The sequence below is a fragment of the Bubalus bubalis genome, chromosome 9 (genome assembly GCF_019923935.1).
Source record: "Bubalus bubalis isolate 160015118507 breed Murrah chromosome 9, NDDB_SH_1, whole genome shotgun sequence".
Taxonomy (NCBI): domain Eukaryota; kingdom Metazoa; phylum Chordata; class Mammalia; order Artiodactyla; family Bovidae; genus Bubalus; species Bubalus bubalis.
Genome location: NC_059165.1, coordinates 41730387 through 41744937, shown reverse-complemented (window position 1 = coordinate 41744937; position 14551 = coordinate 41730387). Strand labels below are relative to the sequence as shown.

Sequence of the window (14551 nt, the reverse complement as noted above, 5' to 3'; positions counted from 1 at the left end):
AGCTGTCAAACCAGCCAACATTTCAAATGACAATTTAATTAAATACAAACAAGGAAAAAAGGCACCATAGCCTATTCAAGTATTTTGCATAGATATACAAATATTGTAAACAATTAATAGGTGAATGAGAGAAAAGAGGATCTGTTTTCCGTGAACAATCTCCCAAATAAAAAGAAAATTCACATTGCCCTGGATCCCAGACACATACGTACGTACACACAGTGGGTGGTGAGAGAGGGTGGGTGGCTCTGGGGGCACTTGGCGTGGATTCTACAGATCCTCTCCTTTACCAGGTTCCCTAGGGAGGGGTGGGGCACCATTCCAGTTGGCATAGTCTTGATTTTCTTGGGTGTCCTGCAGAGCTGTTGTACATACATTTAATGCAATCTCTGACTTTAAAACCAGTCCCCGATTTAAAACATGAGAGTCTTCTATACCCCTGGCCAAAAAAAAAACACAAAAACAAATTCTGACATGGGTAAGAGGAGGCTTTGTTCTAAAGGATTACAGCAAGAGATGGAGAGGGGTCATGGCCATAGTGGATGGGGCTACGACATCACTGTAAGATCTGCAACGAGACGCTGTAAGATCTGCAAGGCTCTCAGAGCTGGGACAGAAAGGAGCTTTTCTTTTACAGGGAGAAGTAAACAAGGCTGAAAAGAACCGAAGGTAAGTAGGCAGTTACCACTGGAGCCCAGTGCCTGGGCTAAAACCCGCTGAGACAAGGAGAGCCAATGCAAGCTCCCTTGAGATCCCTTGAGGTTTACATTTCAGAGATGCCTTCCAGGCTCTTAAGGAAAACAAGTCTAGGGTTGAAAAACTGGTAGGAGGCTAAGTTAGCTTCTAAAAAGATTTACATAGTCTCCATCTGAACAGAAGGCTGGTTAAGTCACTCCACCAAGCCTCAGTTAAGCTCCTTTCCTCCCCATCAGACCCTGAGCGTGGACTTGCCCTCGGCCAGAGTCGGCATCAGCCCCTCCCCCAAAGGCTGACCACAAAGTCTGTCCCTGAATGTGGTTCTTTCCAGCCATGCTCACTCCTTCCTATAAAAGGCCTCTTCTGAGCTGTGAGATGCTTTACAGATCTTGCAGCCCCTCAGCTCACCCGAGCATTCTCCTAAAGCAACTGCCCGGTGCCCCTGACAACATTCCCTTCCCCAGTCTTGCAGTAATCCCTGTGAGTAGTCCTTCCTTCCCTAAATCCATACTGGGTTTCGTCACCTCAAAGCAGCACATGGACACAGGAGGGGAAAAGCGGGCCACAGGAGCCAGTCTTGTCCCCCCGGGCAGCCTCCCTGGCCTTCCAGAATGGTGCCTCCTGCCTCCCTGAACAGAACCAGGAGAGAAACAGTAAATAGAACAGGTTGCCAAAAGTCTTACCAGATTTTAAAAATTCAACCATCTTCCAGTTCACAGTACAATTTTTATCACATGGAGGTGGTACTAAAATAATGGAAAACAAACACACAAGAAAGCAACAACCCAGGTCTCTTTCCGGTTTGGTTCCAGGGAGGGTGGATTTCAGATTCAAGAGGCTCACAGCTCAGAGCCTTCCACCTCCTGATGTGGGGGAGGAAAGCTGGACGGAACCACAGGATCATTGGTGAGGCATGGGGTTGGGCTTAAGGGTGATTTTGGTGGGGGAAGTGTTTTAGCCTTTCATTTTCTGTGACCCAGCCATGAGGCCTGGGGCATCTAGAGTAGCATGCTTAAATGGAAGGCTGTCCCCTGACCCCACCAGGAAGTGAGGATGATGGACATTGGGTGTGGGGAGCAACCAGGACCCTTGTCAGCAAGACAGAGGTGTGAATATCACCAACATCACAACTACCTAACTACCTGAGGGAGGAGAACTTCATTTCCTGAGCTCTTTCTAAATGTACCCCAAGAGTCCACCAGGTGCACAGCCCAAATCTCCCACTTGTCTCCAAACCCAGAACATCAATTAAGCACCCATTGTGTATGGAGAGCTAGAATGGGGCCCTGGGCTAGTGGTTGGGGGTGAGAACTCAAGCCTCTTCCTTGAACTGAGGTTTTCAAGAGCAAACATCTGTTCATTGCAGGAGGTGGGCAGCCCCCAGATGCCCAGCACCTTTCTGGGGTGGGAGACAGTCCCAGAGAACCTCGCCGGTGACTCTGACAATTGTCCCAGCCTGCAGAGCACCGCACAGCCCCCCTCCCTGTGGGGAGGACAGGACCAGAGGAAAGAGCACAAGGAAGTGGATGAGGAATCGTCTCGCTGGTCCCAGCACAGACTCCATCAAGGCTGCTTCTCTAGGGAGCTCTACAGGTCTGCTCTCTGCTCAAAGGACAACAGTCCTGTCTCGTCGCTGATCAGCCTGGGGATAGATGCGGTTCCCAGGACATCCGCTCCCTTCCCTACACCTGCCGCCGTCCCTGAGGACCATGCTCAGATTCAGGGCAGGGAGAGGAAGACCTGCGCTCTGCTGAGGTCACAAAACCATGGACAGTAAAGCTAGGAGCTCAGAGCCATGGCCCAAGGCCATGCCAGTCATCACTCTCGAGAAACCAGGAAATCCCGGGGCCAACCGTCAGGCAGAACCCTGACCTGCAAGTCACAGCACCAGGTCCCAGGAAGTCGGGACTGCTGGGGAATCGCATTCCACAGCACCACACATTGGGCAGGTCCAAGCAGGGAAAGAAATTAAAAGCATGAGGCACTTGCAAAGTGCAGAAAAGAGAAAACAGAGCAAGCAAGAATCATGGCAAGCGGATGGCGACCTTTGGCTTGACGGCTCAGAGGGGCCCAGGCTATGCTCCCCCTGCTGTCTAAACACCTACAAATAGTACCTGTCTGAGTCAGAGTGACCCGTGGGAATATGGGGAGGTAGGGGTTTGGGGGTGGTGAGGGGTGGTAAGGAGAAGACTTGATTTGTTCACATGTGACCACTGAGCCAGGAGTTATGACCTTGACCATGCCCTGGGCAGTGGGAGGGACCCCTCGATCCCAGAGCTAAAAGGGAGGCTAAGTGCCCGCCTCCAGCCAGCCTGGGACCATGGAGGAAGACAGAAGCAATAGAAAGCTCTCACATGTACCCAGACGAGGATGGATGGCTTCTCCAAGCTGAGTCCTGGCCTGAAGGTCGAAACCAGCTTCCCAGCTGGGCTCCAGCTCGGACCACCACCAGCTGGACTGGCACCTCTGGGGGGACGGCCCAGCTGGAGGGTGGATGGGGGAGAAGCAGCCATTCGTCCTCCTCTGCTTTCCTGTTCCTACCTGGGGCTGGATATTGCACAAACAACACTTGGATGCTGTGGGGTAGTAGTCACTCTGGGCCCCTGAGGAGGCCGAGGAGGCACTGAGTCGAGAAGGAGATTTTCAGAGATGCGCTGGTTCCAGGAGGAGGAGAGCTGGGGAGGAGGAGAGCTGGGGAGGAGGAGCTCGGAGGCGGCCAGACATGCTTCTTCCAGAGCCCATGGCTAACGGCTCCTCTGTGGTATTCAAAGTCCTCAAGGGAAGGGAGAAGCCCCTTTAGACGAGTCTAGATTTTCGAGCTAGTCATCCCCACAGCCCTCTGTGATCTGTATTCAGGAAACTGAGGAAAAACAAGAGAGGAGGGAGAGAGACGTCAGATCCATGCAGATTAATGGAAACATGGGGCGCTGTCCTCTTGCTTGTGACAGGTGAGCAGACGGGACAGACAGCTGGGAACGACGGTTTCTACAGAGTCTGTCCACGTGTCTTCTTGTCCATCAGCTCTCCAGTGAGAGGCATGGTGGCGCCCCCTACCCCGCTCCTGACCCCAGCTGATCAGCTATCCCTACTCCTCCCTCTCAACAAAGCTGTGCCTCAGTCTGCAGAGTTTGCAGGGCCTCGTGGGAACACAGGGCAGTCAGCCAGCTTCCTCACTGGCTCCCATCTGCCCCGACCCCTAGGACTGGTCGTACAGAATACGTCAGCTTCAAGGAAGATATATTAGGAAAGGCCATTGTGCACAGCGTAGGCAGATGCTTTACCATCTGAGCCACCAGGGAAGTCCCACCAAAGGCTGGCAGTTAATGGCAATTAACTGCCTTGACCTTCACAGCAACCTGGGGTGGGGGCGGGGGGTTGTCTACTGCTGCTTCCTAAAACCTCTTTCAAGATAAGGCATCGGAGACTCAAGAGTGACTTGCTCAGGGCCACTCAGCTCACCAGCTGCAGAGCTGGTTTGAAGGTACCAGAGCTCAGCCTCCTTAACATCAGCTTTCATGTGCAACTAAAACACCTCTATCACCAGGGGGTGATATCACCAATTTAAGGGACAGTCATTCAGGCACCAAGAAACGCTAAGCTTTTTGTCCTTGGCTTTTGTTCTGGAAGTTCAGCCTTACTCAAGAAGCATGAACTGGTCTGTTTTCTCAACCGTATTTTTGCCCCCTGGATCCCTCTGCTCTCAGCTTTTACCTCAGGGGTTTCTGAAGACTCACCTTTGGGGCAGGTGCCACCAGGGGCCGGGTCTGCGGAGGGCCGGAGGGAGGGGGCCGCAGGATGGAGGCGCCGCTCGGCCTAGGGAGGTTCTTGCGGCCTGGCACTGGGTTAGCCGGGAGCGCCTTCTGCGGCGGCCGAGGCCTGGAGAGATCCTGTGGAGAAAGCCACAAGCCTCATTCAAAGGCCAGAGGCGCCCGTTCAAGAGAAAACGTCCTCAGTATGTTACAGGCCAAAAGCAGATGAGAAGAGGTATATACCGTTTAAAAAGAATGGTCCCATTTATAAAAACAGATTGTGTGCGTACATGTTTACCTGCTCAGGAAAAAAAGCCTTTTTGGAGAGCAAGTTGGCAGTATCTATTAAAATCAGAAATCATACTCAATTTAGAAGTGATCATTCTCTGACCTAAATACATGATTCCACTTCCTGTTACCCAATTAGAGAACTATTTGCACAGGGCCACAGAAATGAAACTGCAAGGATGTTCCTCGAAGCACTGTTTATGACAGCAAAAGAAATTAGAAATCATTAAAATTTTCATCAACAAATTACTAAAATTACACAGTGACATATGATGCAGCATTTTAAAAGAATGAAGTAGGCTGATAAGTGCTGAGGTGGAAAGATGACCAAGAGGAATGGCAAGGCATGGTACAAGCTGCAGAGGATAGTTTTGAGAAACAAGTCACCCTCCCTCAGTCCCCTACCAATGTAAATCCAAAAGTACGTGGGGAGTCAGAAAGGATGAAGACCAAATTGATAACAGGTCAGAGGTTAAGAGTGGGCTGTGCATGGTGAGAGGGGTCATCCAAGTGAACATTCAATTTTTTTTAACAAGAGTATATATATGTATATTACCTGCACAAATAAAATTTTTAAAAAGAAGAAATCATATTTTCCATATTGGTTGTCTGTGGGTGGCACAATTCTTTCCTTTGTACTTTCACATTACCTTCATGTTTTACTACCTTCTCAATAAGGCCTTCCCTAATGGCCTTATTTTGGAGAAGGCAAGGCACCCCACTCCAGTACTCTTGCCTGGAAAATCCCATGGATGGAGGAGCCTGGTAGGCTGCAGACCATGGGGTCGCGGAGAGTCGGACACGACTGGGCGACTTCACTTTCACTTTTCCCTTTCATGCATTGGAGAAGGAAATGGCAACCCACTCCAGTGTTCTTGCATGGAGAATCCCAGGGACGGGAGAGCCTGGTGGGCCGCCGTCTATGGGGTCGAACAGAGTCGGACACGACTGAAGCGACTTAGCAGCAGCAGTAGCAATGACCTTATTTAAAATTATCACACCCTGCAAAACACAACCATACACAATCTATGGGATGCAGCAAAAGCAGTCCTGAGAGAGAAGTTCATAGTGATACAGGCCATCCTCAGAAAACAAGAAAACTCTCAAACAACCTAGCCTACCATCTAAAAGAATTAGAAAAAGCAGTTTGGTTTAAACAAACAAAACTTAAAGTCAATTTATGGAAGGAAATAATAAAGATCGGAGAGGAAACAAATAACAGAGATTAAAAAACAATAGAAAACAATCAATAAAACCAAGAACTGGTTTTCTGAAAGGATAAACAAAATCAATAAACCTCTGGTCAGGCTCACCAAGAAGAAAAGACAGAGGACCCAAATAAAACAAGAAATGAAAGAGGAGAAACAACCACAGACACTGCAGAAATACAAAAAAAAATCATAAGAGAAAACTCTGAACAATTTTATACCAATAAATTGGACAACCCAGAAGAAATGAACAAGTTTCTAGAAACATACAGCCCTCCAAAACTGAATCAGGAAGAAATAGATACTTTGAACAGATTAGTCACTAGAAGTGAGACACAACCTATAATAAAAAAAACAACTCCCTGCAAACAAAAGTCCAGGTCCAGTGGCTTTACTGGAGAATTCTACCAAACATACAAAGAACTTAACCAATCCTTCTCAAACAACTCCAGAAGATTAAAGAGAAGAGAACACTCCCTAAGTCATTCTATGAAGCCACCATCACTCTGATAGCAACACCAGACAAAAATCATCAAAAAAGGAAATTACAGGCCAATATCTTTGATGAATGTAGATGCAAGAGCCCTTAACAAAATATTAACAGACTGAATCCAACACATAAAAAAGATCATACATCATGACCAAACTGAATTCATCCCACAGTCACAATAGTTCAACATATGCAAATCAATTAATGTGATACACCACATCAAGAAAAGACAAAAACCACTGACTGTCTCAATAGATGAAGAAAAAGCATTTGATAAAATTCAACATTCATTCAGAACAGAAACTCACCAAAGTGGGTATAGAGGGAACATATCTCAGCATAATAAAAGGTATTTATGACAAACCCACAGCCAACGTAATACTTGACAGTGAAAAGCTGAAAGCCTTTCCAACTACAATCCCGAACAAGGATGCCCACCCTCACCACTTCTATTCAACATAGCATTGGAAGTCCTAGCCACAGTAGTCAAGATCAGAAGAAGAAATACAAGGTATCCAAATTGGAAAAGAAGAAGTAAAGTTGTCATTATATGCAGATGACATGATACTATATATAGAAAAGTCTAAAGACTCAAACTACAACAGCTGGGATGTTCAGTGGTTAAGACTCTGCTTCCACTGCAGGGAGTGCAGGCTCAGTTGCTGGCTGGGGAACGACATGCCCCATGGGGCAGCCAAATTTTTTTAGATAATAAAAATAAAAGGGAATAAGATTTAAAAACCTGCAGCACCCCCTCATTCAGCATTCCCAGACCCCTTTATTCTAATCTACTTTTTCTTTCTTGGTATATATCACCCCATTCCACCACAGCATACTCCCTTATTTTTTATTTTCTCTCTCTGTTCCCCAATAGACCAGAAGGAGGACCAGAGGTCCTTTTCTGTCCGATTCAGGGATACAGCTCAAGCTTCCTGAACAGGGCCTCATATACAGTGAGCACTCAACATCCATTTCAGTTCAGTTCAGTCGCTCAGTTAGTTGAAAAAAATAAATAAAACTCTGCACTAGTCAGAAAAGTTTAAATAACTGTATTTCTTCTGTGATCAAAAAACAAATTTTAAGGGGCAAAGACTGGACCATGCCACCACCCACAGATCCCCAGGCTGGTACAAGAGAAGCTGATTCCACAAGTGAGGGTTTTAGGGCCTGCTGACCTGGATGGTTCCCCTTCTTGAGGAGGTCATGAGCGAGCATAAAAATGGCTAAATGGCAAGCATGGGGAGAGGGTGGGAGTAAATAAGAGATTTTCTGCAAGAAGCTTCTCAGTCAGCAGAAAACTGGGAGCAGAAATGAGTAAAAGCAGCAGATTCTTGGGACCAAAAAACCACGCTGTCCCACTCCATTCCTTCCCCTAAGGACCGAGAGATCCCACACCCTTCCAGACCAGACAGCTGCCAAACCAGAGTGGCTCCTGGAGGCCAGGACAGAGACATTCTGGCGGAAGCAACAGCTGGGTGCAGATGTCAGGATGCAGTGGGGAAATGCTGTGCTCTCTTGGCTGCTTGCTGTGCAAAATGAACAATTTGTGTGTGTTTGTGTGTATGTGTGTGTGTGCGCCCATGCATGCATACTAACAGAGGTGATCTGGGCAGGAACCTCATCAGCATGGCAACACTGGGCATCCCCGAGCAGGGTCGTGCCACTGGCCACGTCTGCTTCAACCCAGCTTGGCTCTACCGGAGGCCTCACCCAACACTTTTTCTGGGGTGGAAACAGTCCCTGAACTGCTCTGGCCCTATGCTCCCATCCTCAGCAGCAGCACCTCTGTCAGTCAAGCTGCACAAACCAAACCAGACACTGGGCAGCTGTGCAGGCGGGGATTATCCCCTCCCAACCCTCAGCAGTAACTGTTCCCCAAGTCCTGTCTATTTTCTTTTCTATACACCCCTCATGGGCTTCACCCTGTCAATGCTACCATCGCCTCTCCCCCGGACACAGTTTAAACCTTGTAACTGATAATGTCTGTGCACTCAGCCTCATCCCCCTCTGATCAAATGCCACCATAGTAGGCCTTTCATTTTTTAAAATGACTTTGTAATTAAAGTGTAATATACATAAAAAACATGAGTCATAAATATACAACCAAATGAATTATCAGAATGAACACACTAACGTAATCCTCACCCAGGTTTAAAAAAAAAAAAAGGAAGATTAATAGCCCCAGAAACATCTCGGGGCCCTCTTAAGCACTGTGTCTCTCTCTTCCCTAAATGTAGCACAAAGAGAGATCCCAAACCAAATCTGATCACATCACCCACATCCCACCACTGCCCCCCTGTTCCCATTGAATGCAAATCCAATTTGTAATCCAGGCCCATGGCACAGTCTGGCCTCTCCTGGCTCTCCAGCTTCTTACCATAGCTCCTTGGGCCCCAGGCAAAGGGGCTCTAAAGCTCCTTCCATCTGGGGGCTCTCTTCATCACAAAGCTTCCCCACCAACAGGTCCCTGGTCCAAGAACCTCTCCTGCCCCTCACAGCCTGCTAACTCCTGCTCACCCCTCAGATTTCAGCTCCAATGTCACCTCTTCAGGGATGCTTTCCCAGATTTCCAGACTAGATCAAGTCCCCGATAACTCTCTTTGTAAGCAAGCTGAACCTCTCCTTCATAGCACTTACCACTTCTGTAACTACACACATACCAGTGTCTTCCCCAGCAGGCTGTGAGCTCCAGGAGGCAGAAATGGCTTCTGCTTTGCTCACCAGTGCCAGGTACAAAGCAGAAGTTCACACACATGTGCAGAGAGAGCAGAAGAGGTTACAAAGCTTTGCCTACCACCTCTCAAGAGTGGTCCAGTCACCAGGCTAGGAGGTGGTGGAGCTGAGACCTGAGAGTGCGGATGCCCCCAGAGCCTACCCAGGGCCTGACACACAGGGTGGTGGAGGGTCTGGAGTCAGCCCTAGGTGCAAGTCCTGGCTACTCTACTTACAAACCGCCCCCTTGGCCTGGCCCCTTCAACCCTGTGAGACAGCTCCCCTAAACAGAAAGTGAGGGCAGCAGAAACTCAGTCCTCGGACGGGTCCCAGGAAGGGCGTCTGCCCAGACTGAATCCCTGCCGCCTGCCCTCAACACTGTTGAGAAATCCCTGTTTGGGCCTGAAGCCATGCTTGGGGTGTATATTTTGGGGTACCTGCCACTGGTTGAGGGGCTTTCTGGGCTCTGGATTCCTGCCAGCAGCCTCCAGGGCAATGCAGCTGGAGTCCACTACCCAGCCCCTCCCCCAACCTATTGCTCAGCACCTTGCCCTCAGGCTGAAGCCATCTCCATTCAACAAGCCTCCAGTGCAAGATTTTCTGGAACACTGGTCTCATGGACTGCTCCCTCCCTCCCTCCTCCTCTGTTCTCCCCTCACACCCTCATCTGCGCATGGTTGCTTTCTCCCCTCTTATTCCCTTTCTCTCTCCTTCTGTGGCCTTCAAAACTCACATGTGACCACTCTAACCCCCAGTGTCTCAGAATGTGACTGTATCTGGAGACATGGCCTTTAAAGAGGTGATTATGTTGAAATGAGGCCATTAAAGTGGGCCCTAATCCAATCTGACTGTCTCTGTGGACACACAGAGACATCGGGACGCACACACACAAAGGAAAGACCACAGGACACGAGAATGCAGTCACCTGCAAGCCAAGGAGAGCTGCTGCAGAAAAAACAAATCTGCTGGACTTCCAGCCTCCAAAACCGTCAGGAAGTAAGTAGTCTCTGTGGTTTCAGCACCACCCCACCCCCAGACTGCGGTATCGGTTATAGTTGCCCAAGGAGCCTAACACTCCCTGTCCTCTGCTCTCCTCTCTCTTGCTTCTTCTCTCCCTGTCAGTCTTTCTTTTCTCTTTCTGTATGGAATTTTCTATCCCACTCCTGCCCAAGATGAGAAACACAGGAGAGCAGCAGTTTTGCAGGGCTTCCCAGGTGGCGCAGGAGTAAAGAATCTGCCTGCCAAACTCAGGAGATGCAGGTTCGATCCCTGAGCTGGGAAGATCCCCCTGGAGAAGGAAATGGCAACCTGATCCAGTGTTCTTGCCTGGGAAATCCCATGGATGGAGGAGGCTGGTGGATTATAGTCCATGGGGTCACAGAGTCAAACAGGACTGAGCAATGGAGCATACACTGCAGCAGCTTTGCATCACCAGGGAACCAAACCTGTTGCTCCTGGCTCTGCTGAACCATGACACTGCAACGTCCCAGGGACCCCAGGACCTGGAGCCAACAGTCCTTAGGGACAGGGACAGCCTGAGCCCCCTGGACCATGCCCAAGAACAACAGTCCCAGGAGGAAAATGGGCAAGTCCCCTACCCCAACTGAGGGTAAAACACAGGTGGTTCCGGAAGGCACCACGCCTGGCCACCACCCAACATCTGTGTCTGTGCTGTAGGAACTCCTGCCGGAAGGTACAGCTGGAGCCAGCAGAGCACAGACACGCCGGGTAAACAGACTGCCGGGCAGGATGGCTCTGCTTCTAAAGAACCCCAGTGATGGGGGGCAGCCCAGACCCTGCCCACCCCTCCCAGGCCGGGCCCCTTGACCTGCCCCCAGATGAGCAAAGCATCACCCTACATCCCTCAGGAAGACCTCCCGACTACTGCAAGGTACTGATCGGCACAACGTGGTGGAATAAGTACTATGATGAGAGACATGCAGGGACACCAAACTTGGGCTTGGGGGTCAGAGAAGGCTTTTTGGAGGAAGCAGCATTTAACAGGGGATCTAAGAATGAACACGAGATGTTGGTGCAAAGGGAAGAAAGTGTATGTGGCAGAGGACAGCATTTGCAAAGGCCCAGCAGACAGGGAAAGACCACGGGGAACTGAAACACTGACTGAACATGCACATTTGGGGTGGAAGATGGGTGCCGGCTTGCCAAGAAGAGGCCAACCAGGGAGGAAGTGCTCTGTAGCATATTTCCCCATCTCATCACCTCACATTCTGCCCAATATGGACCAGAATGCAGAAAGGGCAGCCAGCCCAGGACTCAGCAAGCTCTCTCTTCCCAGCCTCCATCATTCCTCATGGCTGATGGCTTGACAAGTGATGCTCCTGACCCAGGGTTGCTGAGAAGCCACTTACCTGGGAGAGGATGCACTTAGGGGCGGGGGGCACTGGCCGGCTTGGGGGCGGTCCCCTGGATGATTCTTTCCTCTCTACTGATGGTCTGGGCCCTGGGGAGTTTCTAGCAGCCTTGCTGAGGTGTGCTGGCGATGGCGCAGGTGGTGACATGCTATGCAGGTAGTCTGGAGGGGGCCGGGGAGGAGGCTGGGAGGGCTTCCGCAGGGTTTCAGGAGTGTTGGTCACCTATGTGCATAAGACGAGGAATGCCTGAGATACAGGAACCCTTAATGCACTTAAAAACTTGGGGGTGGCCTTGGGTGTCCCACTGGCACGAACAAAGACCTCGGATCCCGGAGGTCAGATGCAACTTTTAAAGTCATGAGAGGATGGTAGAACCAGCTGACCATCTCTCAGGCCAAGAAAGTGTCATTTATTACCAATCCCAAGGGGCCCACAAAGATGCTTATGGAAAAATCTAGCACAGTCCTAAGAGAGAAGGTCAAAGTAGCAAAGTTCATGGTGCAAAGCCCTTACCTTTCGCCTGCCCTGGGGTGTCTGCAACTTGAACGTCGGGTTGGCATGGCCTGTTCCACTGTTCTGAGACACCCTGAAGGGACAACTAGTAATAAGGAAGGAGAAGCACAGGTTGTTCATTGAAGGTCACTGCCTGAGTTCGCCCTGACCCAGGTGTGGCCAGCCAGCAGCTCAGTCGTCCCTGAATCTGCTCTAGCGGAAGTGGGATTGGCCCTCCTGAAGCCCAGCTCCCTCGGCATGGAGACAGTGGCCAGTGGAAAACTCCCAAGGAAAGAGAGTTGGCCTCATATACAGCACAGTGTGCCTCAGTATCTTTTCTTCACCCTTTTAAGACCTTTCTCCCCCAAGAAGACAAGGATGTTACCAGCCATCAACCAATCTCCCTCAGGCATCATTCCAGGAGGACCTGGGATTTAAAAATCTCCTCTGGAAAAAGTATGATTTATAACAGAGGACTTGGAGACTATACATCTTTAATATCCACAGGAATGAATTACTTAGGACAAAAATTACTCTCTGTCTTAAGTTGATGTCTAGCCACCTCTGTGATTGACTTGAGCTGGTCAGTTTTCCTCTATTGCCTCACTTTCTGGGCTCCAAGATGGGGGGAAAATCCATTAGATACAGGATAGATTTCATTTCACATTCCAGCTTGAATTGGTTGGGGGCATTCTGCTGAGAAGGCTTCTGAAGTGATGACCAGGCTCAATCAAGCTTGCTTACAATAAAAATCAAGTAGTGATATTTGCTGTGGTCATGGAGCGTAGCAGAAGGGGAGAGGGTAACGTGCACTGGGCATTTGCCTTCCAACTAAATGAGACCCACCACCACCACCACCTTCTTTTTCTAAAACCAGGCACTGCTTTCAGAAAGCTGTGACCCCCAAGTAGACCTCAAATCCTTCACAGCACCCCGTCATACCTGAACTGTTGCCTCAGCTTGGAAGGGAGGGCTAAGGACTTGAGGTAGCCCAGTTTGTTGTTCTGTTTACAGCAGCGATACATCATGATCAGGGCCACCAGCACAAAGATGGCTGAAAACACTCCGGCGACCACAGGACCAGCGCCTTCCAGAAACAGAACCCAAGTGGCAGATTTAGAAGTAGTTGGCTTCAGCAGTGGATTTCAAATAATATGTTCCAGATACTCTTCAGATCCTTGATTTTCATTTACCTTGTATTACTTATTTTAACTTAAAAACTATAACAAAAAAACACATACTATGTCCCACTGGGAAGTCACTAATATCACTAGCTTCAATAATCAGGTCAACGTGCTTGGCAGAGACTTCACAGTAAAGTTTCTCCAGCTACTTCTGCTTAATTGAAAAGCATTCCTTTTCATATAAGGTAAGGAGCTCTATTATTCCAGCTCTATTATTATTTACCACTTGTTTTCTGCCTAAATCATGATTTTCCTGGACACAAAGCAACCACAAAACACTGAGACATATAGATTGATCTAAGATTAGAAGCATAATCCATAATTTCACATTTGGTTTCACCAAATTCGCCTCAATGTTCTCATGAATTATAAATCTAAATGTACAAAATATATATAGACCAGTGACACACTACTTTTAACTGCTTTATATATTGAGGTTTCTTCCTTGAAAGATTTTGCTCAAAAAAAAAAAAATTTTTTTTTGCTATTATTTTTTTAAAGTTTGGAAACCAAAGAGCTAGAATCCCTGAAATACGTTTCTGAGTTTCCAGCTCCTCATTTTAAGCTTTGTCCATCAAAGGGCATCTGAGTCACTATAATGTGCCCTAGGTTCATGATTAATTTTAAGTGGTTGAGAAGGGGTAGTTGCTACCACTGACCCCCAGATAGAATGGATTATTCAATAACCTGTGGTCTGTCTTAATCTCTCTGTAAGCAGGAACAGGCTCCTCAACAGAAGGGAGAGAGACAGAGACAGAGGAAGAGCAACTGAGCTGGGCCCCACACCAGGCTGCTAGCCTGGGCCACTCCTCCCACTCAGCTCCTCTTGTTCCCTCATCTATAAAAATCAGGATGACAGTGCTGACTTATTATTCCTCTGCATTATGCCACCCATCCCTCCTCACAAAGGTGGGCAGGAGCCACGCAGGCCGGCCACTCACTCTCGGGGGGCATGGGCCCGCTGTCGATGCTGCCCCCTTGGCCCGGCGTGTTGCAGAAGGGTGGGGCCCAGCCCCGGAAACAGTGGCAGTTCTGGTTGTTGTTGCAGACCTGGAGCAAGGGCAGCGCAGGGAAGAGGTGTCAGCACCCTAGAGAGCTCTGGCTTCCCACAGTGCCTGCCCCTATGGACATCATCGCAGAGGAGCCCCAGAACCCCCAGCATACGTACCCCATGGCCGTTGCACTTCTTCGCACAGCCTTCCATTTCAAAGAATGAGGTGTTCCTGCACTGCCCCTCAAAGCAAATCTGTAATGAGAAGAAACCGGTCAGCACAACAGAAGGGACACTGGTTGGGATTAGGAGACTGAGGTTTTGCATTCAGAACATAATGGGACTCAAAAAGGCAGCCTGCTTCAGGTT

General features: G+C 49.0%; 1 protein-coding gene across 2 annotated transcripts in view; it reads right to left on the bottom strand.

Annotated features, from left to right (window-relative positions):
- Window positions 1-16: 16 nt before the first annotated feature.
- The window catches only part of ADAM19 (ADAM metallopeptidase domain 19), an 89698-nt gene continuing 75163 nt past the window's right edge, over window positions 17-14551 (bottom strand). Inside the window, exons 17-23 of one of the 2 annotated variants that reach the window (XM_025292331.3) lie at window positions 14360-14437; window positions 14133-14241; window positions 12950-13094; window positions 12029-12101; window positions 11513-11737; window positions 4431-4583; window positions 17-3556 (exon numbers count right to left, since the gene is read on the bottom strand). In XM_025292331.3, the coding sequence (XP_025148116.2) occupies window positions 3503-3556; window positions 4431-4583; window positions 11513-11737; window positions 12029-12101; window positions 12950-13094; window positions 14133-14241; window positions 14360-14437 (837 nt within the window). In that variant the 3' untranslated portion in view covers window positions 17-3502. Of the gene's footprint in view, window positions 3557-4430; window positions 4584-11512; window positions 11738-12028; window positions 12114-12949; window positions 13095-14132; window positions 14242-14359; window positions 14438-14551 lie in introns of both variants that reach the window. The other variant, XM_025292330.3, reaches the window with a different exon arrangement.